At 35.8% G+C, this 27,268-nt stretch overlaps 1 protein-coding gene across 10 annotated transcripts in view; it reads right to left on the bottom strand.

Moving 5' to 3' along the window:
* Positions 1 to 377: 377 nt before the first annotated feature.
* Positions 378 to 27,268, bottom strand: part of ZMYM2 (zinc finger MYM-type containing 2) — an 87,269-nt gene continuing 60,378 nt past the window's right edge. For 8 of the 10 annotated variants that reach the window (XM_068670987.1, XM_068670973.1, XM_068670961.1 and 5 more), the window contains 14 exons: positions 24,181 to 24,353; positions 18,185 to 18,350; positions 17,181 to 17,215; positions 15,341 to 15,470; positions 15,068 to 15,183; positions 14,049 to 14,220; positions 12,800 to 12,907; positions 11,879 to 11,973; positions 10,550 to 10,718; positions 9,466 to 9,617; positions 5,138 to 5,252; positions 3,818 to 4,069; positions 3,317 to 3,437; positions 378 to 1,380 (listed from right to left, as the gene is read on the bottom strand). In XM_068670987.1, coding sequence (XP_068527088.1) covers positions 1,188 to 1,380; positions 3,317 to 3,437; positions 3,818 to 4,069; positions 5,138 to 5,252; positions 9,466 to 9,617; positions 10,550 to 10,718; positions 11,879 to 11,973; positions 12,800 to 12,907; positions 14,049 to 14,220; positions 15,068 to 15,183; positions 15,341 to 15,470; positions 17,181 to 17,215; positions 18,185 to 18,350; positions 24,181 to 24,353 — 1,997 coding nt within the window. In that variant the 3' untranslated portion in view covers positions 378 to 1,187. Of the gene's footprint in view, positions 1,381 to 3,316; positions 3,438 to 3,817; positions 4,070 to 5,137; positions 5,253 to 9,465; positions 9,618 to 10,549; positions 10,719 to 10,840; positions 10,948 to 11,878; positions 11,974 to 12,799; positions 12,908 to 14,048; positions 14,221 to 15,067; positions 15,184 to 15,340; positions 15,471 to 17,180; positions 17,216 to 18,184; positions 18,351 to 24,180; positions 24,354 to 27,268 lie in introns of those variants that run through there. The other 2 variants (XR_011092767.1, XR_011092770.1) reach the window with 2 other exon arrangements.

Below are 27,268 nucleotides of genomic sequence, written 5' to 3'. Positions count from 1 at the left end.
GGAAATCAGACTCCTTATGCAAAATACGCACAATGAAAAGATATAGAACACATGAAAGGAGTTTTCTTCAAAAAAATTATCTTTCACCTTTCTGCAACATCATGTGTCATATGGCTTTTGAATGGAGGCATTAGTTAAAAGAACTTTCCCACCCATAGTCAAGTATTCACTGTATTTAAGTACAGCAATGCAAGGACAAACAAGTTCAAATTTAGTAAACTGTATTACTTTATGTAATACAGCATTAAAATTCCTTTCTCTAAGGCTACAAAGACAGATTTACAGTAATATGAGGTACCAGCATTTATGGCAGGAAAAGTAATGGAAAAGAATTATACAGCATTGTCATCAGACATTTTTTTTTTTTAATCTTTCCCTTTTCTTTGTTTTTGCTTTTTTTGCTTTTTTTTTTTATTTAAACAAAATACATGTCTTGATGATCACATGCTTTAAGCTTATGCTCATTTATTTATTTATTTATATATATATATATATATTATTTGTAGGGGCAATTGAGAGAGAGTCACAAATAAGGAAAGGACACTAAGGTTTTAATAAGGGCAACAAAAAAAATGTTTTCACCAGAATAGATTCACATTACAGTACACCAATATTGACAGCATTCTCTTTTGTCTATTTTTGGTACATAAGATGGAATCTCTCTACATAACCTCATAAGGCTTCAGTAACTAAAAAGTAAAAAACCTATTAGTTTACAATTTATTTAAAAATTCCGAAAGACACAGCAAGTTCTAAACTTTAGTAGTGCTACCCATACACAACCATCCGGTTTAAGAACCCAGTAAAAGAGTGTCCTTTCAAGGGAGCTTGCAACAGCAGAGTTGTGCAATATGGATGTCTCTTACTACAAGAAAAAAAAATTACACATGGCACATTCTCATTCATATTTTTGCAATGTAAAAAGTTACAAACATACCTAATCAAATAAATAATAATAAAAAAAAAAGAATCTGAAATGTGTTTGTTATGTGTCCTAAAATCACTACGCAGAATAATGGAAACTTTCACTCACAGATTATTTACATGGTAATACCCAGGTGAGGGTACACACTGCTACAAAACTCATAAAACAAAGGGTAAACTTGAAATGTTCTCCATAATAAAGGTCTAGCAGCATGACTATATCTAATGCTGTTTGTTTTCGTGAATGTTTTTGGAAGTTTGTTTTAATCAATGTCCTCATCCAGTTCATAATTGTCTTTTTCATAAATATCTTTTACTAAAAGAACCCGTACAAGCATATTTTCCAAAGTGTTGCGGTCCAGTGAGGTGGAAGTGTACCAGATAGGACTATCCGAGGAGACAGAGCATTCTGGTTGCAAATAGAACATGTCCGTCCTCTGATTCAAATTCTGTGGGCTACAAGGTGGAAAACAAGGGGAGTTAGAATAACAGTTTCACAGAATGTATCAATACATTAGTATTTCTGACATTGTGTGAACGAAATCCTATGTGTATTTAGGCAAGTTATGAAATGAAGATTAATGTGGAAAAATACTAAAATTCCTTCTATTTTACTCAGAGGGTTGGTTACTAAGCCTTAAAATCCCTTAACACTTGACCTGATATATTTTGGAGTTCACATACATGCTTAATCCAACTCAGATACACCCTCTAAACCACTAGGAAATTCTAACGTTTTGTTCTTTTAAGCAAGTCTTCAAAAATAATTTTAAATCCTGCATATACAAGTGCTCATTCATGCTTCATAAATGGATGCCCCACTTCTACAGGCATTCAAGACCAGGCTGGATGGGGACTTGACCAACCTGATCTAGTGGGTGGCATCCCTGTCTATGGCAGGGGGTTGGACTTAGATGATCTTTAAGGCTTCCTACTTCTCCTTCCCACTTTTTGGAAAAGCCAGCATTTTTATAGGAACAAGCAATGGTATATTGTGCACAACTGTGAATGAGAGTATCCCTCAGGTATCAGTTGCAATTGTCAACTGTTTGGCAAGTATATTTCAACCACAGTTTGGCAAATATATTTCAAAAAGCTGACATTACCTTAAATTTTGCAATATTTCACATACAATAGATTTTAAAGTGTTAAATATGTTAATTACATGATTTCATCAAAGATGCAAAGTACATGTTGTTAGAATTGGAACCAAGAAAAGCAGTCTGCTGCTCTAGACGGCAGTGGTGACCAGTATCTCAATATCTGCAAGACAGTGGGACCCTAAACAATGTTCCAAATGGACGTATGTGAGTTCTTTTTCACAAACTTGAGAGTTTTCTACAGAAAAGTGATTTGATCCCCACTAACCCACTACTAGAAGTTGAGTATCAGGTTTTTGTTTTTGTTTTTTTTAAAAAAAAACAAAAAAACAAAAAACAAAAAACAAACACGTTTAACAGTGTAATAATACACCCTCTTCAGATCATGACAGTAGATAGAGGAAAGGTGAAAAAACCAACGATCCACCTCACAACACTCACAACTGAATTAATGAAAAATGAGGTGCTTGCATTAACAGACAACCACAAGTTTCTCTTTATAACATCATATACTTTACTTATGTCTACATCTTTCTTCAGTTTTAAGACTAAAACATTGTTTCCTAACACATCAAGTGTTATATTTCCTTTGATCTACTGTGTTCTTTTTCTTCTCCTGTATCACTTGCCTATTCCACTTACAGTTACATAAAAACTCTACTAAAATCCATTGCTGTGGTGGCTGGTCCAATTAATGAAAAACATTTTCCATGAAATCCTGTTTTCAAACACTTCCAAAACATTCAGCTACTATTTTTTTATTTTTTTTTAATTTTCCATATTTCTTTTAATGTATTAATTTCTGAGTGGACTGGAAGGAAACAAGCTATTTCTAAATAATGGGTCACTGTCAGTAATATTTTTTCTTCTACAAAAATACTTTAACTTACTTTAAGGCACCTCAGAAGTATCTACATTTCAAATTCCTGATGACTTAACATGAAGCAAATCTATTGTCTTGACCAGCTTCTTACTGAAGAGACACTGACCTCACAAACACCCTCAGCAGCAAAACCTACCAGATTCCTTGTTGAATCTGCAGAGATGCTTGATGTTGCTTGGCTAAGAAGACAATCATATTATCATTCCCAGATGGAGCCCTTAACAACCAATACTGAAGTACTCCACTGCTCTTTTGCAGGTATTGTCTGTTTACAGGAGTGGAAATTTCCATGCCTTCATTTCATATTTTTTAGAAGAATTCAATTCATTTATTTTGCTTGAGCATATTTCATCATCAAAAAGTATCCCTTTTCTATCAGGTCTACTCTGTATTACCATTTCATACATACCTTTTAGACAAATAGCACTCAAACATTTTCACAGGGCACCTAGCTGGATCAGACGTGTTTTCAATTTGTTCAAATATTGGTTCGTCGTCTTCATGTTTCCTTTTTCCAGTAGTAATTTTATCTTTAAGAAGAAAACAAAGAACATCTAAGCCATAACTTGAGGTTATTGCACATTTTTCAATAAAACCCACCAGGTACTGCAATTCAATCACCAGAGCTATGTATATCTGCACACTGGAAATGCAACCCATAGCCACAACAATGTCCCAGAGGTAGCATGTAGACCAGTGAGCTGAAAGGCATCATTTACTGCAGATTATTACTGTAGTCTCCACAGACAACACACTCCCATTGAAGATCCAGGAGCCAAGAGCTGCTAAACTCTATGCAATGGCAGACCTCTGGCTCCTGGCAAGGTGCCCAGATGTCCCTCAGATGAGTGAAACGTGGATGCAATACTTATATACTCCTACAATACTTATTCTGAAACTGTCATAGTACCTTCACTATCAGCTCTGCATAGGGAAGACACTTGATATCGAAGACAAGCTTTGCTTTCCATTGTTAAAGGATTTTTCTTCCACTGTCTGAAAACAGTGCCAAAAGAAAGTCTTAAGTGCTGCTCCACTGTTTTCAGACCAAAATACTTGGTGTTAAAGTAGAACAGTGTATTCAGAAGAGCAACTGGTGAATGTGATCCTAGCTGTTTAATCCTCCATAGATAATCTTCTTCAACTCGAGAGAATATCGACCCTTCAGGAAAAAAAATTATTAGAGAAAATGGATTAGCCCATAAACTGTCCAGATGTAAAAGAATAAAGTTCTTGCTTGATGTAAAATTTAATAAAATGCTCATGAGAGAAGCCTCTCATATTTCATTATACACCCAAGCCCACAAAAACCACCCAGTAAGCACACAAGCACCCATTGTTTCAGGAAGAGACAGTCAATAAGGAATATAAGTATATGCAATCTTATACAGAATACATTTCTTTAATTATTTCAACAGTATTTCTTACATGTGACTCCCTCACGTTATCATATAAAAGCAGATGTTCAAGGGGCTAATCTTAGTCCCTTCCAAAAAACATATTTTTTAGTTTTCTGTATTCTGCTCACACAAGGTTTCTGCATAGCTGCACCTTCATTCTTATTGCTCATGGATATCTCACTTGGAAATTACTTCCAGGGCATATGTTTGCATAGGGAGGGCCAGAAACAGAGCCCTCCAAATCTATACAGAAAAAGAAGACATGTCAAGTAGAGAGAGGAAAGGGGCTGGTAAGGAGGAGCCCTCACTCACAAGAAGATTGTGGCAGAGATAGAAGAATGGATTCTGCAGTTTAGCACCAAAATTGATCTGCCGGGAAAATTTTCCTAGAATACCACACTTCTGTTTCCTCCATGAACCAACAATCTTCCTGAGCAAAAGGCTCAAAACTGAGAGTTCTCCCAGTCTAGTTAAGCCTTAATATATAGCTCATTAGCCCAGTGCCCACCTGCCTGTTTCCCATTTGAGAACTCACTTGGGCAAAAATAAATCCAGCTCATATAAAAAGTCGAAAACAAGCTGCTTTTTCTGTTTTCTCTCTCCTGAAGATGGATAGCCAATTTAAAATTAACAGGTGGTGGCAAAATCAACTCTTGCAACATGGATTACCAAGAAAAAAGATAAGAATTACAGGTACAGTCTTAACTGAAATCTTAGATGAAATCTTGGTGATTTTTAATCAATGCACAGAATGTTTCTATGTAACTACATGCTTAAGAAAACAGAGCTATTAAGAGAGAAAAAACATACATGACCAAAAAGAAAATTACCATCTGGAAGTATGCTTGGTTGCCAACTTCTAAGGATTTTACTCAATTCCTGTTCAAACGTCTGGTAGACTGGATCAATAAATATGTTGTCTTTTCGATTACTTCCATATAAATACTACAGAGAAGAGAGTAACAGACAATATTTACAATGTCAGATTAGACCAAATCCTGTGCACTACAGGGTTATTTGTCAGTACAATATTTGCACTCTTAAAAAAAAAAAGTATCTGAAAATAAAACGAAAACCTACTAAATACTGGAAAAGTTTTAAACTCCAGTGCAACATACATTGTAAATTTTTAACTAGATATGAATCATAGATTAATTACAACTCTAACATTTTTCTCTAAAATGTTTTTGTATCCAACATTGTATCAGTGAATGGTGAGTCACTGAGTCACTGAAAAAATAATAATAATAATTTATCTTTTCCTCCAGCTATGTCTTCAAAGAAGAAACACATTTAGCAAGAAACTGCCATTTTATTCATGAAATCTGGTCAACCACAAAAGTATCTCCAACACAGACATCAGAGAAAAAAAAAAAAATCAGCAGTGCAAGAAAAATGATAGGTTGATGCAAGGCACCTGCCTATTCTGCTGTCTATCTTCACCCTCCTGACCTTACAAACAGAAACTCTTTTTGAACCTTTACCAAGAACTCATGGCTGAAGGCTATGCTAGTGTTTGACGTTATCCTCTCTGGAGACATTTCTAAGAAATAGAGGATTGGATTCTTAAAATTTCCACTCCAGTGTTATCTTTGTGTGAACAAGCCTGTTAGTGAACACAATAAACGTGACAGACAAAAAACGTACTCAGTTCTGGCAATGGCATCTATTTCTGTACACATACTTGAGATAATATTAAACAGCACTCATTTTTATTAAACAGTTCAGCATATCTTGATTTGCTTATCTTTGCACTTTACTTTTATAATAAGGAAAAATGAATTAACACACTTCTTAGAAGCTTCCAGCACATCTTCCTCCAGGTAGATATTCTTCAAAGTACAATATTCCCCAAAATGTGATTGTTTCTATACACATTGGTTTTGATTTTATAATGCAGTTCCAAAGCAGACAGTACTGCTTACTATAAGCATCACAGGGTTTGCTCCTCTCTCCCTTGAACGTTTTTCCTCCATGAGTTTCCCTTTTCTCTGTATTAAACACTCCCATAGGTCTCTATCAAACACTGGCAGCAATACTGAAATCAGAGCAAAAACTCATTTGAAACCAACTCCCACACAAACCCAGTGACAGTTCAACTAAAAACATTTCTGTTTTCTGATTCAGAATATGTTTGGCTAAACCCTGACGTCCCCTGTAAAAATCAGTGAGACCATTAATGCTGCAGAGTCTACGCAATAACGCCACATTAGGGTCTTCTCTGCTACACAACTACCAAATACACATCATCACACCTTCATTTCTATACCATAGTGCTGTGCTCTGCTACGCTGCAAGCTCTGGAGGGGACACGATTAGCATTAGCAGCTTCCAAGTGAGATGGTGGTAGGGTGATGGTTGGAACAGATGATCTTGAAGGTCTTTTCCAACCTTAGTGGTTCTATGAGCTCTAAGGAAACCAGAGCCACCAGGAAGGCACTATGGGGCATGCTGCTTTCTGCAATGGAAAACAGCCTGAATTACAGCCCAAAGCACATTCAAATACCTGCTTAGCAATATCAGCCTGAATTTTGCCCAAACTATCCCATTATTAGACTTACTATTAGATTATGGACTCTTGTTTCACTAGCATTTTGCTGAGAGTATGCAGACATAGATTTATTAAGGGGTGGAGGAAAAGGTGACCAACTGAACTGGCTTTAATTCCACCTCTCCCAGTGCACCAAGATCACTTTTTATGCAAAGATATCCCTGGAAGTCTTTAAAAGACGTTTAGATGTAGAGCTTAGGGATATGGTTTAGTGGGGACTGTTAGCGTTAGGTCAGAGGTTGGACTCGATGATCTTGAGGTCTCTTCCAACCTAGAAATTCTGTAATTCTGTGATCTGCTGCAAATACCACATTCTTCCCCTCAGTGCCACACGTGCAAAAAAACATCTTACACTGGGCAAAGAATGAGGGCCATGATGCAGCAGGAGTGCAAGGCAGGCTAACACCTTTTCCACAGGACTCCTTTCTGCTAGATAGATGCCCACCCCATCATGTGACAACCTTTACTTTGAAGTGTTGTATTTTTCAAGAACGGTACTTCAAAGATGCCAAAACCTCACTGAACCAATTCTGGCCAGAAGCAGAACAACTTCAGCTGCAAATGAACCAGAACTGAGAAAATGTACTGGTTTGATTCAAGGACTAGTACACTGTGACAGATTTTTCAAGTGCTTCCTTTAAGAAAATAAATAAATAAATTACACAGTCAGAAAGACAGCTGAAGACTTGAAGGACTCCTCAGCACTTCCACTGTGCTACAACCATGCCACTGCCAAGAGGAAAAGCTCCAGCCTGAGCCAGTGCCTCACCATAGTGAGTTTGGTAACTTTGATGGAGGAGGAGAGTGCTCTATTTCTGACTCACGTCTTCCCCATTCTCTTTCTTTGATGTATTACTCCAAGTTAGTAAACTGTTGCTGGTCTCTGGCATAATTTTATCCTTATCTGGCATCATTTAATGTTCTGAGCCCCTTCTGAGTTAAACAGAGCCAGTAACTTTTACACAGTAACAGGCAATTTATCCAGTCTTTCAGGGGTACCCATAAGGGGGTTGTCAGGTGGAAAGAAGGGGTAAGGACATACCAGAAGGCAATGTGTTTTGTGGTAACTACACTGTGTTTAGAGTACTACTAACTTGTTTAAACCTCTTTCTTCAAAAGTGGTTTAAACCATACATACAATTTGCATTTGTATTGGCACAATTGGGCCAGACAATGAAATGGGGCTGTTAACACCACCTATATTAAATACTGGATGCTAAATATAAGCAATAATTGCATAGTCGTATGAGTACTAGTTGTTCCTTTAATGTTTCTGCATTGTACATGTGTTAGAGCTCCTGATATTTGTATTGTACAACACAAGCAACTGGTTCTGATGAGCTAAAAAAAAAAAAACTTATTCTACGTATAATTAGCTTTCACAATAGGCAAAATAAACATTGTCAATGGCACAAAGACAAATTGAAAAAGAGAAAAGCTATTAGTCAAGTTCCATTTTATAAACACATCGCTCCTCTATGTTTATCAGCTCAATATGAGTATTTTCTATTCAACAGAAAGATACAGAGAGACAGTAGATCATGCAAGTGCAGTGGCAGAAAGCTAGCTGAATTTGAAACATGCTTTGTAGCAATATTGACTAAAATGCCAATGAAGGATCACTTCTGAAATTTCAACCATGAGGGAACGATATCAACTAACTCTTTAATTTTGTATATGGAAAAGTTACTGGAAGCACTAGTTCTTTTAAAAGATTTTGATTAAAATATTTGATTGAAAGATTTGTTGAATATTTGTTATTCAAGTACTTTGCTTTAAATGTAAAAAAGTTTAAACAGGATGACAAAGTTTGTGAACATCTTGCTTTCTACATCATATGCATTTTTATTGCTTTTTTAAATTAAATGAAATCTTCTGTGTTCTCAGCTCTGAACATGGTTTATTTTATCTATGATTTGACTTATATACCAAAAAAATAAGACATTCTCTGCTTAAAAGATAAGCTGTGGAATAGTTTTCTTTTCCATATCTAGTGATGTGTTATTGCCTTCACATAAAATACATCTAAACTGACTCCCTTTTTCTTTGAAATATGATGTAATTGCAATTTGGGGGTGGAAGGCAAAAAATACAGCACAGTTTCTTGCATTCCAGAAAAGAAAACTGCCTGCCCCCATCTTCAAAATTCAGTAAATTAGGCTCTCCCAGAACAACACTTCAAATAGCTTGTTTCCACTATCTGCTAAGTAACTGAATTAGTAAAACCTTTACAGTTCATTCCTAAATTTCATTCTTCTTTTACATTAAGCCATCTTTAGCAGTCAAATGAAGCACAGCATTTGGAAAAATTATGTCATTTTAGATTGCAAATTCCTTGCTTCACCCCAGCAAAAAGCTTAAAATTATAATATACCAGCTTACATTTGAGTTTTCTGCATGGGTCTGCAAACTCATTTTCTATACAGACAGCTTTCTATAATGTGATATATACGGCAGCCTCTCTGTGTTCCAGATCATAGCCATTATATTAAGAATAGCTCCTAGCCTCTTCTCAGCCAATAAATCCACATTATCTCCATTCTCCCACTGAAATGGATTAGAGTGAAATCAACAGCTCCATTTCCCATCTCTACAGCCTCTACTAACCTCCTGAATCCCAAGACACAGATAATAGATGCTGTCAGGTGCATAGTTCTCTCCATTTGGCCTTCGAATTTCATTGACAAAATGTGCCAACCCATAGTTTAACTCAGCTGAAGTATGTGATAATAGATCTTCCTTTAATTTCACAGACTTTGCTGTAAAATAAAGAAAAAACGCTACATTATACAACAGTATTATTACATGCTTGGGGTGGGATGGGGTATTTTTGGACTGAAGGGGGGAAAACTGGCTTGTTGTCCTCTACACTAGCCAATGAATGAGTCTGGATGTAACAAGTAGTTCAAGTGTTAGGTCTATATTGAAATAGGCAAGGCTACTAGAGTAAAGTCTAATTAACTAAGTGCAGCATCACCCACTGAAGAATTTACAGTCATGCACAGCTGAGGATGACACAGAAGCAGAAGTAGCCCAAGATGCTGAAGTGAACACAGTATTGTAGAGGGAGACCTTCAGGGGAAATGACAGTTTCCAAAGATCCAACAGCATAACACAACAGTGCTAAGATGCATGTGGGAACTGAAGAACAGCAAGAGTACCAGCAGTCCCTCTTTCTCCCCTCAATGTAAATAAATGTCCATACAGCAGAGCTTTGCAGAAAGAGAAGCAGCGCTCCACAGGAGTGAAGGCCACACCATGTCAGAACTCCAAAGCCTTGTAATGCCAGCCTCTGTTGAAGATCTCTTCATCCTACAAAAAGTAGGATGCCCCCCCCTTGCAACTCAGAAGAAGCACAGAAAAGGTACAAACTCTAAGGCGAGTTAGAATACAAGGAAAATCAGGATGCAAACAAAAAATCTAAATGGTCACAAAGAAAAGGTGAAAGGTTTTAGAAAGGTTCTGTCCCAGCTTGCACTAGAAGTGTAAGTCACAGAACATTGAGCCAAGTAGGGAAAATTTCTTTACTAAAAAGAGTGTGGCAACTCTGCGGTAAAATAATCCCAGTTATTGTAGGAACATTAGGGACATGTGAAAATTTCTAATAATAATTCCAGCTGAAAATCAGACATTATCAGCAGTTCTCACTACCACATTAAAATCTGGATGCCAGATTTTTGGAAATACTTACTTGATTTCAGTTCCTCTAATTCTGGCAGCTCTTCGTTTAAGTGCCGAGACTTCACCCAGTGCTTCCACGCGTTTACACCATATGCATATTTAAATGGAAAACTACACTCTGAGTTTTCAGAGCTATCATCATGAGACTGGTACTCTGACACCGCTTTCCTCTTCACTCCCTGCCATTGGAACAAAGTAGTTAATGCTACTAATAGCTTCCAACAGGAATAACAGAAGCTGGGCAGAATAAGCAAGCTGCAGGCCAAATTATAAACTAAAGGTTCAGTATAAAGGAACATACGTTTCCTTCAGCTAGAGCCAGCAGGTAGTTTCTGTGTTGAATATACTTCTAAGAGGAGTGTTTACTTAAGCTGACAGTCATTTCTAATTCACCTTTCAAACTGATTTCTAAAACAGACAAAAGATTTTTGATAATGGATTTGCTGCATTGGTTATATCATATTAAGCAACAAACATAAGGCACCCAATAATTCAGTGTGTTTTTAGGATTTCATTTTGTCAATGCATAGGATGTTAAAGATGCTATCAATCCATCAGGTCAACTTTTAGGCTTAGCTGAACTCATCAATGGGAAAGCCAACATGGGCCCAAAATTAAAGCATGCCTAGCAGTTAAAGCAATATACCATTAGTACAGACAGATACCATTAGTACAGACTCCAAATTTAAAACCAGATCCACTCATTCTTAGTAAGTTTTATTATCAGCTTTGTGCCAGGCATCAGAAACTCTATTGCCTGTTAATTTCCTTCTAAATAAAAGAATAGGGCTAATTTGTTTGCAATGTCTGAACTAGGATTTTAACTGAAAATAAAATCTAGGAAAATTACAAGCAAATAAAAAAGTAACTTCTTTTAACCATTTTATACAGTAGGTGCTATTGTCTCGGTATAAGCCATGGTAATGCCAACATTCTTCTATTTGACTATCAAATTAAATCATGAGAGTTTTGTTTAAATTCAAGGCAAAAAACCATTATTGAGAATACAGTAAGCATATAATACAACAGGTGAAGCTCTAACTATATCCACAGATCTATCAATGTGAATCCTTTATAGCAAAATTTAGAAAGCAATTCTAAATTCTTTACAGCAGAATATAGAAACTGCACCCCTATTAAATCTAACAGTTAACTGTAACAGTCGAGGACTAAAATAAAATGCTTACTTTAAGTATCAATTTACATCAAAAAGATAGGGTACTACATACCCTAGGTACATATGCAGTAAGAGCCTATGAGCAGTATGAAAATTGAAAAAATCACGGCATATTTTTGCCCACTAAAATTTTGTGCCTTTTTAATAGCATTATATGATTACCTTCTTTTTTGAGCGAGGCCTTGGCTGTTCCTCATATTCTTCCCCAAAAACGGGAGGCAGTAAAAATTCATTTTCTGTATCAAGCTCTTCAGTTGCTGAAAATATATTAACAGAAACTTAATTTTTAACTCCTTTTGGATAATACTGGTTTGAAAAGACAATGAACTACATCAGCATGCATTAACATATGGGGTCTACAAAAGGCCACATGAAACATGAACAAGGACAGGGTTTTACTAAGAAGGAATAAGCCTATTCTTACTTTAAAGGTAAGGCAAAACTACCAAAATGGTTTTTCTAAATAAATTGCAAAGTACACAATGCTGAACATTTTCAAAAACTATCTCACATCACTATGACAGCATTTCTTCTTATTCTGGTCTTTCACACAATTTTTCCTGCCTAGGCAGTCTTTGGTATTAAGAAGTTTAAGTTATGGTGAAAATGAGCAACTATGAATGGAAAAATACAAATTAACTTAATACAAGCACTATGTTCATTGACTGCTGTCTTTTGTATTCATGTTTTGTATTTTATATAGCTACTCTATGTGATTAAAAATGCATCAAGAATGTCAGTTCTTTCAGAGAAAAAGTTCTTTCAGAGACTGGTTTTAGTCTATATTTACAAGGTGGAGGCCTAGCTTGTGACGGATGATACTATAATACAGGTATACAGATAAAAATGCATTACAATAAAATACTATTTATTTAACAATTCTGGGTTAGGATGAAGGTCTATTACATCAGGCAACACAGCAGAATGAGAGAACATACAAATAGACTCAGCGGTGTAAGTTCCAAATTTATTTACTTTACTGAAGATGGTTCATCTCTCATGCAACTATCAAACAATGACTTCATTTGAAACAATGTTCTTCTGAAAATTTCACAATATATATTAAAATTACATTAAAAATACCTCTTGGAAAGTCTATTTCAATATCAAGGTCTCGTTCATATGGAACATCTGGCAAGCTTCTCTGTGCCTCTGTTTCTGAGTTTAGTAGATTTGACTCAACTATCATACCTGTAAATAAAATAAACAAAGAAAAAAAAACAAACAAACACATTTTAACTAATGTGCATTAGTCAAAACTGGACAGGTTTAGACTGTTATAACCTGATTGGTTCTAAAACTGCATTTCTGCTCATCACAATATCCTAGATTTTGTTGGTTTGGAGATCTCAGATTTATGTCTTCAATCTGATTTCCTTTAAACAGGAAAGATACTTATGATCCCATCTGTCCCTCTTCATTAAGATGAGTCTCAGTGTATAGAATACCAGATACTGGGGAATCTGGATCATATCAACCAATCACAGAACACAGATAGGCTTGAAATATGTAACTACTTTTCTACACACTTTGGCCAGCAAACAAAACAGACTTTCAAGTCTGTGAAAGATATCCTTCAAAAGCAAACGAGGAAGGGAGGCTGAGAGAAACAAAAGCTTGACACAGAAGTGCTGCCTGGTGCTGATGTGTTACTATCTTCAGAGAGATGATACTTGCATGTGAGGATCAATCAAGAGCCAAAGCATCATTAGGTAATCTGGTTTTGTTGACCACAGTTCCACCTCTGAAATGTATGTTTCTCTAAGTTTTAGCAGCCCCCTGCTTCCACACACACAACGTAAAACATGCCTAGTAAAGTATTACCACAAAGAGAATGGGCCCCTGCTGTATCCCACCATGTTCAGAGGCAGCTGTTCACACCCATGTGAGGTGTGAACCTCAAAGACACAGCTATGGAGAACACTTCCCCTAAAGCTTTGACTTGAGCGTGTCTGGAAGGAAGAGTGGTCTGGTTATGACTTGTTTTGAGTTACACTCAGAAGAAAACCTGTGAGTGCAAACATAGATGACTGCTTGCTATCAGCCCGGATGCTGGTATAAGCAAAGAGAACGTTTATATTTTTAAAGACAAAGGTAAGACAAATGACTTTGCCCACCAAAGTCATGCAAGAGACTTCAGAAAGTTTTTTGTACTTTAAATGTATAAATTGTTCTAAAGTATTTAAATAATTAAGATTTCAATTTAATATAAGAACTCAACAATAGCACCGTTGCAGTGAAAGAATATTCCCCTATCATCAAAAAAAAACCTCCTCTTCATTTATATATACCCCATCACTCCAAAGAGTCAAATACATGGTAACTAACTCACTGGCCATGTCAGGAACTTCTGGTTTTCCATCATGTTCAGGCAACATCCCCGACAAAGTCATTAGCTCAGATTCCAGAGGATTTGAGGGCACTTTTCCCCTCAGCTCTTCTATTGCTGCAAGGATTTTCTCTGTGCTATCCAGAGTAGTGGGCAAGAAAACTGGAACTGGCACCTGTGTAGACAGGAAGGAAGAGATGATTAGAAAAAAATTTCCCGCAACAAAGCAACAGCAGCAACCAGCACAGGAACGCCAACTCTACACCCTTCTAGAAGACCGAATTAAAGTGGATTAGAAAAATATCACTTCAGTGTGGGTTAAAAAAAAAATTGCTGACAGGTTAAAAAAATGAATACAAATGATTCAGAATGGAAGGGCGAACAGGAAAGGACACAAAAGTAGATACAACCAACTATAGTGTGTCAAAATCCGAACAGAAGGAATTTTGGAGCTCTACACCTTATTCTGACTGTAACTTCAGACTAACTGTTTGGACAAATCAACATCCTCTTTTCGTGACTTGTTTGTGAAAGATGGAATTTCAGGAATTCCTTTTTTTTTTTTTAATCACTGTTTGGATGAGATTTGGTACATAAATGATAACAAATTTAACTTAGAGTTATTTTCTTTTCCCAGTACAAGATTCTTTTTTTTTGTTTGTTTTCTTTCTTGCTTATCCTGCTCTGCCATCCCTCCCTAACGCAATCTTTCAGTTTCTCTATCACAAACAACAACAAATCTAGTTGTTTAATGGTTATTCAGCAAACAAAAACATCACTCGGAATTGTTTCTAAAATGTTCAGCAGTGCAAGATTTTTACACAAGCAGGCAGATGGGTCCTAAAGAACAATCAGGAAATTACATGCCACTTGCCAGATTTCTGATCCCAATTCAATAAATAGCGCAGCAATATCCTGCAGTCATTTAGATGGAGCAGAATGATAACAGTCAGCAGTACAAAGTGGTCCCTTGCATGCATGTGAATGGATGCCAATTTAAACATAAAGCTGGTCTGACTTACCGGAACAGGAACTGTTGTAGGAACAGGAACATTTTGACTATACATGTTCATAGGCACCGGAACATAGACAGGTACAGGAATAGGCACTGGGACATACTCTTTTTTCCAATCATCTTCTATTAAAAGAAAAAAGAAAAAGGCAAACACTGCCAGGTACTTAAATATATTTTACACCTGCAGGTTAGGGAAAAAAATCAAAATATTTGCCATATGTTCCAAGAGAGTAACATTTTTAAAAAAGCCTGTAACAAAGAAAAGAGGTTCAAGAGTTACCTGTCTGACAAGATTTTGTCTGCATATGAGGTTTACAGTATGTGGCTTTCGTCATTGTCAAAGGTTTGCAAAGAACTGCCTTGTTCTTCATTTCTCTGTTAGGAGTTGGAGAAGGTGGTGGCGCTGAGCCCTACAGGCAAGCAAATACAAGAAAACATATTGAAGTCAACGTAGTGCAACAACACAACGTTTTTTGATGGAATCTATCAGTTGATGCTTTCCATGCACAAGATACTGAAGAGAAAGCTCAAGCACACAACAGCATTAATTATTATTCTTTAACTGTGTGTTATTCTGCATTTGTAGTAATGAGCTGCCACTAAAATGGATGTAACACGGCAGTGTTTTGCTCATTCTGGGCTAGCACTTCAACTTTTTTTTCTTTCTTGTATACATGGAAGTAAAATGTAAGCTATTTTATAACATTAAAATAATTTTAGCTCTTAAAAATAATTCAAAATGAATAGCAAAACTATTTTTTGGCACAAGGTCTGATTTTCTTGAAGTATGCTATAATCCAAAAGTCACTTTAAAAATGAGCATTTCTAGATAAAACATTATCTCTAAACAATTTTAATACTTAAAGTATAAACTTTGAGCTCCCCCTGCTGGCTCTATAATAGCATCAACAAATACTTGGGCATATCACAATGCTCAAATTGCATTCTCGCAGTCAACAAGAAAAAAAAAATCTTGCTCCAAATGTTTTTTTTTGTCCCCTGGCACCTGTTTTAGAACCTGATTTAAGAAACAGAGACTGTCACTTTTACTTGGTCATATGTTGTAAGACTAGCCCCACGTGTTCTTTTAAATATGGAAAGAATGTAAAATCATAACAGGCAGAACACCTTCTAAAATGTAAAAAATAATTGTATCACATTTATTTATTATTATCATAGCTTTTATATGATCTTTTAAAAAGTTATAGACCATATTAATATATTTGGAAGCTATTAAACATAAAATACCAGATGTTTTTAATGTGATGGTTTAGCTTGCTAGTATTTCCAGTTACCCAAGTTCCAGTTAACTATTCCAATTATTATTACCTAGGTATTCAGTTATTTTCTATGTTTTTCATTAATGTGTTTTATAATGCCATCAAAGTACTTTCACTTAAAACTAAGAATTGCCTTACAGAACCATATTTTCATTAAGTTACTTCTTTCACAGAAAAGTGAGAACTTGTGACAAAGCAAAACCACGTTTCAAATCAAATACACTAAGTTCAATGAAAAAAAAAATATTATTAATAATGGTATTTGTGACTAGTTGACAAAAAGTGATAAACTCAAAGTAAAGGCTACTGCTCCGCTCATGATGTCCACCCTCACAGACAGCAATCCTGCAAAAGGTGGTGCTTCCATACTCTACCACTGGTAGCGAAGTCAGTCAGACCCTGTGTACCAATTATTCTACTCTTAGCACTTAGAATTTAAGAACTGATGCTTTGTTTTCAGCCCTTCAAAGCTGAAATACAACCTTAATATTCTAACTGATTGAGGAAATACTCTTCCCATTCTGTACTCATTAATATACCTAATTAGTCTAAACACAAAAAAATAAGACATACTTATGGAGTAACTACACTTTCATGCAGCACAGATGTGAAATAAAAGGTTTCAATGTCAGAAGACATTGAAAAGATAAAATACGAATATTTAAAAGTTAGTTTCAACTACTGATGTGACAAAGACTAAAAAATAACCACAAATTTAGATTGGTGTCATTCAAAGATACTAGTTTGCGGTATTTTTAACAGTATCATCTTTAGCCACCAGGATCTCACATTTTAAATGCCTCCAATTAGGTTATATGTATGTTAAAAATATGTACTTACTGTTATTTTTGTTCGAGGAGTTTGACAGCCCTGATCTAAAAAATGCAAAAAAACATTTTTAGATATTTTCCCCCTTTTTCATTATCATAACAGATTTCAGTAAGCAACGCAGACAACACGTATCATCAGGGTGATGTCAAATTAACAGCACTGCTTAGCGCTGTACCACAGGTGAGAACTGTACTCAACTCTGCTTCATCACAAACACCGCCCAACTCTGGCATCAAACCTTACACAAAGCCAAAAGCCAAATCAGTCTGCTGCAGTCAGATGTGACTACGACCTCATTCATAAAAGTATATATTGAAAAGTTCAAATATGAAAATGGCCATACAAAGAAGCTGTGTTGGTATAGTTACATTAATTGAAAAGGTGATTCACTTGCATGCTGATGTGCAATTTAGATCACTATAAACCATGTGAACATGCATTCTGCCCCTATCAGAAAACATATAAGGTACCTATTGCCAACAGGGGGAAAAAAACAAAAGCAGTGCATTGCTCACATCTGCATACTTCTCATTTTCTTTGAGTTTCCGTCTCATTTGTTTCCTTTTAATTCAATTTCTTCATTTCCTTTTAATTCTGAGTGCATTTATCTGGTCTCTTTGACCAAAACATGTTTTGAAAAGAAATGCTTCCACAGAGCCAGTAACAAAACACTGGAGCACAATGAAAGAGGAAGCCACTTTCTATCCCCGTAAAGGCAAAACACTAAAATTATGCTTAACCTAAAAAGATTTAGTTTTTGAAAAAAAGTGATTGCAAAAGCATTTGATTAGCTGATAATGTTTCAGCTCTCAAAAGAGCATTAAAATACAGAGTTAAGATTAAAAAAAATACCTAGCAACTCAATAAATTATGCATCTGGTGATAAAATAAAAAAGGGCAGTCTCTAACACAAGCAAGTTTATTACAACAAATAAATAATTCAAGCAGCTTTGAATTTTTCACTTAAAAGCAGCATTTTGTTTGCCATTTAGCAAGGGTAAGGCAGCACGTACCGTATTGTAAGTTCTCAGGTCCTTTTTGGGTTGCCAGATTTGGTTCATTTTGTTGACAGTAGAAACGGAGCAAACAGTGCTGATCACAGAAGTGTTTCATTTCTCCACGCCACTGCACCTTCTCTTTGAGATTTCCTTGAGACTTACAACAGTCACATCGCGCAGCCTTAATGCAAAGAAAGATTGTGACATTTTAAATAAGCCTTGGAAAAAAATTACTTCTACATTTTAAAAGGTTACATTTTTGAAAGTACTGAAAAATCGTTACTGCTACACAGTTAAGTCTCACTCATGTAGGCTCTATATTTATACAACCCTCTAACCCACATTTATACACATATTAGTCACTTTACTTTCAAGTGTTTGCTGAGGGTTAATACCCAGAATTAATATAATTAACACGCTGTGTTTCAATTAAACTCTAAGTCCTTTAAAATTGCTCGTTTTTGCACGTTCAGAAAAAAAAAATCCAACAATTTTCATTAATTCCACTAAAATCTTCTGCAAACAAGAGCAAAAAGCAACACTCCCTAATGACTTGCTTGAACCCAGGACAAGTAGGATACTTCCCTCCCCTCCCACCCCCCCCAGTTTGGTGTGTTATTTTTTCTTTTTCCTTCTGTTTGTGACTTAAAGAAAACAAAATCACTTCTCTAGGTGTCAGATCATGGCCCTTTGGTGTAGATAACTTTTCTATTTTCATTATTGTGGTAGTTTGACAAAAATTTTAGATTCCGATTATTAATTAGTTCCTTCAAATTTCTCCTCTCACTATGATTTAAAAGCAGCAAAACTAGCTCTCAACCTAAAGAGAATTCCAGTTAGCACACAACTTGAAACTCAAGGCTTCGTTATTCACCAGACTACAGGATAACTTCATGAGGCACCACTAATAAAGACATTTTTCTACTAAATTGGTTCCACAGAATTTAATCAGCCGTGCTATAAAATATTATCTGAAGAGTACTAGCCCCAGCTTCAGATCTTTAGTAAGCGAAGAATTGTTTGCAATGTTGTTCCCCTTAATATTTTTTTGTAATCTTCATCCCAAAGTGGTCTTTAAAAATAAGCCAAAAAATAAAAAATAAAAAACAATTTATGGATGCTTAGGAATCTCAAATAACTCAATCTAATAGTATAGCCTGAGGAGGAGGAGGGAAATTATGATAGTGTGCAACATAAAACATTAATATACAAAACCATACACAACACTGCAGTTATGCACAAGGCTCTGATGGCTGAATAAAATGGTCCAACTGTAGTTCTTACAATTCCAAAAAACATATCAAAAGGCCAATTAGTTCAAATGTAAAAGGTAATTAAATGTTAAGTCCCTTCACCGTACTTGACCAGTCCAGCACCATTCTCTGGCAGTGCAGGAAATTCAGCTTTTAGCTGTAATTTTCAAATATTCAGAATGATATACTGAGAGAGTTGATTCTAACAGTATAACCAGCTTTAAGTATAAATACATATACATGTATTTCCTTTAAATAAACATGTTTCAACCTGCCTGGGAGCAATTAAGGCAAAGAAAGCAATTAAAGGTGCCACGGAAAGGGCAGGTACTTCCCTTCCCTGGTGCAGGTGCCAGCAGTAGTGCTCATGCACCTGCCTGGCACACAAGCAAGGGCAGGGGCATTGCAGCATTACCCCCCCATCCCTTCCTTTTGCTTACATTTGTCACTTTGACTTTCTGCTGATGATGGCCCACAATTCATTTTGCAACATAAATGTTCTCAGAGGGACAAAAGAGCAAGTAAATTGCATTCTTGTAAGTGAGTGGGGAAGCAGACGAAGCATGGAGTGTTGTCAAAATAGTCTAGGTGTTACCGGTTTAGGGAAACTGTGAATTCACAACTTCAGTGCAAATGCATCTTTACAAAACCACCAAAAGGCTGAAATACCAGTAGGAAAAAATAAAATACAATTGTGTAATTCACTCTAATTTTAAATCTCAAGCCCCTCTAACAATGGTCATTAAGAACGACAGCTGACCCCCACACAGAAAAGCCCACCTACTCTCACCTACTGCACGCAGCTTGGCTACCAAAGTGCCATTTTCTTCTGTTTTCTCTGTCCTTCAAAGCAAGAAGGTGCTAAATCTTGTAAAAAGCAGCAACTACAGTCTTCCTGCTATTAATTGCTTTCTCCCTCTATTTTCTGCTCTTTCATTTAAGCCTTTGAATAAGTGAATTAATGCCTCCCCTGGATTGCTACTATGGTATTTAGCTGAAAAAAAAAAAAAATCAGTTTCCTCAGACATGGTAAGCCACCACTCCTTAGCAAACCCAATATTCCTCTGTATGGCTGTTTCAGTTCTCATCTCTGCATTTATTACATTAATTCTAAATATTTCCATAACCATACCCGCAGTCAATTCTATAAACCTTCCCATGCACTGAAGCTTCCTACGACCTGCTTACTCTCCCACTTCCCTGACCATGAAATTAGTGAAAGGAAAAACCAGAAATCATGATTTTCTGCTTCTTCCTTCCTTCCCATTTGTTTTCATTTAAGATACTGGAACTACTCATGAACTGAATCACCAAAATCCTTGCCTTTGAGTCTGTTCAAACACTGTATGTCTAAAAGATCTACCTATACCCTTAGTGCTCCATTTGCACCTAACTCCTTTTCCACTCATGACTGCTTTTTGGTCCAATTCCTTCCCCAGGTCTGACTTCAACATGCTCAAATTGCTAGCACCCACCTAAAAATGTATCAATCAATTCTGTTTGCCCCAAAGTTGGTTTGAAATATAAGTTTCCACATGTGGGGCCTTCTATTTACATTTTTACTCCTCCATTGACCTGTTCCCAATGTTCTCCAAAGATCTGGGCTGACGTTAATTTGGCCTTATCTTGGCTGTCTATTCCAAGCTACTTTGTTTCCATCTGCAAAAGTAGAAAGCAAGAGATGTTTCCAGAGAGTGCCTGATTATACAAGGGTAACTGCTTAAAATTGAGATGTTTAACTATACAATGGCTAAATTTGGACAAGATAAATTTCAGAAGGGTGTCTTGCTGCCTTTACCATCTAGATTAATGTTGGATCCATCATCTCAAATTTTACCATGCCTGACAATCATTGTTATTTGCTTATGCCTCAGACTACAGCTCCTCACCTCCAACTTCGTTTTGGCTGTAGACATCTGACCTCCACTGAATACACAATTATTACCATACATGTTCAATCCAATCACTATTCCACTGCAGGCTGGAATGACCTATATTTGCACTTGAGCTGTGGTATTTTCGGCAATGCTTCACAATGTATATTTTAAGAAACCAATTTCTGTACTGTTCTCAAAACTGTATAATCTTTGTCGAGATACTTTCAGTTCGCTAGTATGAGAAACATCAAATGATTGAAACTGTCATCAAACAGGCTACTAAAATATTTATATTGAAATCTGAAAAATGACTGTGAAATTATGATGCAAACCACAGCATGCAATTAAAGTTTACGAGGAGGAGCTCTAATAACATAGGGAGCTAGCCTCAAGACACCAACTTTTTTGCTTCTCTTCTTAGAAGTGCATTGGACACCATACTACAAAAACGTCCTCAGAACTTAGCACCAACTAATTTCAGCTGTCATTCACCAGATGATGATGACTGAACTACTCTTTCACATTTCAATCCCTTGCATTAGGTTTGAGGAATACTTCTAGATAAGCCTGATGTGCTTCTACATCTGCTATCTTTTCCTAGCTTTCCATAAAGAGAACTTTTGTGTTCAGCTAAACCCTCCCATAAATACTTAATTATTTTTTAAATGTTAAGATGTTTTCCAGATAAAACTACATGAGAAAAATGTGTCCATAAAAGAAAGTAGACAAAGAAATGGAGACAAACATTTGTTTAATGAGCACAATGCTGATGTTAAAACATTACTAAGTTATTACTACTTATTTCTCTTTATGTATACATTTAATTGAAACTCCAAAATAACACTGGACATTACATAAATGAGACAACGCTCAAACATATGTATCTATTCTTTCAAGAAGCTAACAGACAAAACAAGAAATGAAATACAAATCAAGGGAAGGGGCCCATATCTGTTCTGTCTCTCCGTATTTTGATCATCACCTATTTATGACTAGGTAAGAATGTTCACTAACAATGTGCTACCAAACCTAGAATACCTGGAATGACTTTTATAAAGAGGGGGAAGTTACCAGCAAGAAAGTAAAGGAAAAAAAAAAGTCAATTTTAACAAAATACACATACCCCAAACCTAACCTAGTACTTGTCTTCTCTATGTAGTAAATCCCAAACTCCTATAACCAGAACTTTAAAAAACACCAGCTTCTTTAACCTGAACTTTAGGCAAAGGCTTTAAGAAGTATTTGGAAAAAAATGACAATCAACAATTCAACATCATCTAACACTAGTTCCACAAGGACAAGATTCAGCAAGTAAAAATACCTAACGGTTCAGTGTCATCAGAAGTATCAAAAGTCACTAGTTGCCAGTAAGTCTGCTTGAATTACTTTTTCATGGCATCATATCTTATTTTCCCATTCCACAGTATCAACGCCATTTCTTAAGCAGACTTAATGTGCTAATTCAGTTATTGCTTTATCCCACGGATCAGAAGGATAAACTGAAGTCAGAGTTTTCAAGTGTTTCCCAAATCTAAATCATAGTACAAACTTCCACAGAAGTTTATTATATGATACCAGTTTGGTACACTCATCCCCAGACTGTTATTTGCTGAATCATCAAGAGGTTTCTAAAGCACACCAAAGCTTTATTGAATTCTCTATTAGGAGGCATTTTTTAATAAGGGATAAACTTCATCCCATACCTGAAGTTTTAAGGCATATTGATATAATATAATTGTATGAAATAATATTTTAAGTCTAAGAACTTTGCAGCCAAACTTCATCACCCTATTATCACAAGAGACATAAGAAACTGATACTGGTCTTCAGTAGTTTTCTTTCAGAAAATTCTAAAAGGACCCTATGTACATTATTCAAAATAAAGACAGTGTTGGGCTGTAACACTTCTGGAAACAGCCATTCCAAAATATTAGATATTTCTTCAGGTCTTTTATGGTAGGTAGATCATCTTGAATTACAGGACTTTGATCTAGCCCTCTAGCATTTCAAGCTTTTTATTGCCTTCCAGGCTCTGAACAGAGTTTTGGTAAGGTGACGAATTTTGTATTGTCTTTTTTTTGCAATTGCATCCACAAGTATAGTCCTTGTTTTGCTATTATCAGTGTAGCTTTCCAGGATGTTCACAGAGACCAAATATTTTATCCGTGGTACTAATCGCAGGTTAAACCCAGTCCAATTTCACCTTTACTTCTTTCAAAAAAATGAAAGCAAAAAAAAAAACTCTTAACGTGAACTCTTTGCTGGTTGTGCTTCACAAGGTAGTTAAGCTTCCAGAGATTTAGAAACAGATGCCATCACATTTGATTTAAACTTTTATTAGACATCCATTTGGTCTTGCTTTTCCCTTTGGCATCCTTTCCATTGGGAAATAATCAACAGTGAAAGCCTCTGCAGTTCAAACTGTGGGAGAAGGGAAAAGGCAAAAAAGGAGGCAAAAGCAGGAAAAGGATAAACTCGGCCAACCTAGTTTATCATCAGTAAACTTAAAGTATCATCCAGCTGCTAACTAACAGTGTTTTCAACATTCTGAATACATATGTAAGTAATTTTGACAAGAAAAATATAGTATCAATTGGGAGGGGGGAATTAGAATTGTAAAGTAACAAATACATAGTAGGTTGTTTTTTTTTCCTGTGACTCAAGATTGCTTTGCCAAATGAATTAATAAATCAGATCATAGAAATGCTGCTCTATGTTCTAAGAAAAATTCAAATGATGTAATTAATACGTTTGCTTTTCGTGTAGCAAATGCTTTGCTGAAGTAAGCCATATTTGCTGCACAGTCCTTGAGATATCCTCACATGTGCATTTTTGTTTTGTTAAACTCTGGAGCTCTTGTCAAAAATTCTGAGTTACTTGCCTTGTAGTACCAGTCCTGAAATTTTTTACAGCACTCTTCACTGCAGAAATCTCTCACTACACCATCAAGTTCCTTAGTTGCTCCCTTTTTGCACAGCTGCGAGCAGTAATTACAAGTAACACATCTCAGTCCTAACCGTCTTGCAAAGTCTTGTTTATATAGCAGCTTGCAGCCTGGAAACAGATTTTAAATATTAGGAACAAAGTAATTTTTACAGAGAGATATCACAATTAAGAGTTAAATATTGAAAACTAAATGAATACAACAACAGCTAACAATCGGGGCTTCAGACAAATTCAGGTTGCACAATACACTATATTTCAAGACATTTTTACCTGAATACCTTTCCTTCACAACCCTATGGTTTATGTGGTGTCTGCATCTCTCTCAAAACACTATGCTTAAATCTATACTTATCAAATCCCTGAATAAACAGACAAAAAAAATGCATAATTTGTTTTTCATATAGACCCCTGCAGAAGCATTGACTTGGAATTACATATCCTCAGAATGCTAGATAGCCAGATAATGACAAGCAGAAATTGTAAGCCAGGCAGCGCTGTTCTCTAAAACAATAGCTATCTTAAAGGATCAACCTACTTCTATTACTACTTTCATTCATTTAAGTACAACAAACCACTTAGACAACTCTTTCATTTTTAAGAACACTAATAGGTACAAGATCTAAGAACTGAAGAGTTCTTAAAAAAAAAAAAAAAAAAAAAGAAACAACTAAAAAGTAAGCAATGAAGCGAGCAGTTCTGAGAATGATTATGCAATGATAGGAGCTTACATATGAAATTTGTGTAAGATCTCTATCTTAGATCTGTATCATATTTTTTTCCCATTCACATAAGGTGGGTTATTTTTTAAATTGTATTCGCTATGCAGTCATAACACCAAGGTCATCATAATGAGAGCTATATTCTTCAATAATCTGATCTTCCCTCAAGCAAATTAGAGAAGATATTCTAACGCATTAAATGCATTAAAAAATGAATACTCTAACTATTACATCGGCTATTTTGAGAATATAATGTATTTAAACTATCTCAAATCCGGTGTCTATTCAAGCTGATGCCTAAATCATATTCCATACATCTTTATAATTGTGCTAATTTTATAGAAAAGAACAGTATGAGTAGATGAAGCGACTGTCCATATAAAACACTGAAGAGACAAGATAACATCTACACAGACTATTAATCTAAGATACTGCAGCTGTTTTTATGATTTCCCAAACACCACAGTAGCACCAAGACCTGAACTCAAGTCTTCCTAGTACTTGCCCTGCTTGGGTATATTGCCTAGTACGTGCAGACTTCGGTACTTCTGGTAAGTTAGGAAACTCAGTATGCAATATATACTTCCTCTGGAATACACAATATGGAAATAATATAATTGTAATAGACCCAGTAATTTCAATTAACTGTCTTGTGCTGTTGTCTATTAGGGAAGAATTTGGCATTCTGAATTTCAGTTAAACAGACTCTAATTTTAAAAACCACTAAAAGCACACAAATACAAGTGGAAGCTGCAGCAGACAGCATCTTCCAAAAACAAAAGGTTATTAAGAAATTTTAACTTGCAACATTACAAGTTCTGCTAAGAAATTAAATTTCCTAACAATGTCAAAACAATACAATTACAGGATATCATACAAATGAAATACATGTAGGTAATAACTGCTTTTAACTTTTTTTTTCTTTTAGTCTTATCTTTCTGATTCTTTAACAACAGAATAAAGAAAATTACTAATACAAAGCACAGAGTGCAAAAGGTAAGGGCCAAATGAAGCAAACGTCCTTGGAGTGCAACTAATTTGGATGCAAAATACATTGCTCTGGAGGAAGTAATAATCCTGAAGGTACCAGTGCGTGCAAGCTTCAAAGTACTGGTTAAAGCACTGAAAATTTCTTGCCAGTATTTTTTCTGATGGACGTATTTCTCATTATTGTATGTGGCCTTGGATTCTTTTGACTTCTTCACAGTTCCAGAGACAGGTCAGCACCACAACATGTCCTCCTCTTGAGCTGTGCCTTAGAAGAACCATTCATTGCTGTGTCCATCTTTTAAGACCAAAGCTAGTAAAAGTAGTCTATCACCAATCAGGTAAGCTAAGTGGCTAAATAGCCTACTAAATAAACTGTTAAAATTTACATTTTTCTTGGCTGATAAAAGAGTAAAACTGAAGAAGATACTGCTGTTACATAAAAAAATCAAATAAGAAGTTTTCCATTCTACAGTCAAACATCTCCCACATCTCTGTGACTCACAGAAAATAATGAGCAGTGAAAAATAAGCAGGGAGAGAAAAAGTCCAAAATTCAGAATCCAGCCCTTGAGAGCAAGTGCCTGAAAAACGTATTTGTTTGTATTTTATAAATCACTGACTGCAGAACTTCTTGCTGAAGGATGCCTCTACAGAGGATTCAGAATCCATCTTCATAAAACTTCAGATGTTGATAGAAGACTGTTATATCCCTGAAGACTTTTATAATGGAAATACAGGTTTTTCTTTCTGCATCATCATGAGAAAAAATCTTCAGAAATAGATGTCTGATGCTTTTTGATGCTTTTTTTTTTTTTTTTTTCTTTTGGTAATGTCTTCATAATATGTAACATAATCCACTTGACCAGGGAACCTTTGATTGCTTCAAGATCGTGTTTCAGACAAAAGGAAACAGAATGCCTTTTTATAGGGCTATAAATACTTTTTACAGGATATAGTTTAATTAGGTCCTTGGTACTGTGTACATACCTAGGATATACCTTTATGGTAAGAAGTTATGGTTTTGATTGGAATGGTAAGACTTTAAAGCACAGAGAAAGGTGTTCACCTTTGGCAAACATATTGAGTTCATTCAAATAACTTGGTCTTCACAGTACACAATGCAAATCCCAAATCAACAAAGCAGTAGCTCCCTTGCTAATTTTGTGGATGTGACCAAGAAGTGGGCTCTAACCGACAGAACAATGTAGGTGAGTAATACAAAAAGCGCTGGTTGTCTATCATTCCAATATCAACACTAGAAACCTAAGGGCTTGGCCAACGTATCCGCCCTACAGATTTGGGCTTCATGAATAAG

Source organism: Anas acuta, chromosome 1 (genome assembly GCF_963932015.1).
Source record: "Anas acuta chromosome 1, bAnaAcu1.1, whole genome shotgun sequence".
NCBI classification, from domain to species: domain Eukaryota; kingdom Metazoa; phylum Chordata; class Aves; order Anseriformes; family Anatidae; genus Anas; species Anas acuta.
The sequence above is the reverse complement of the archived record's forward strand: the minus strand, read 5'-3'. Positions and strand labels throughout refer to the sequence as shown.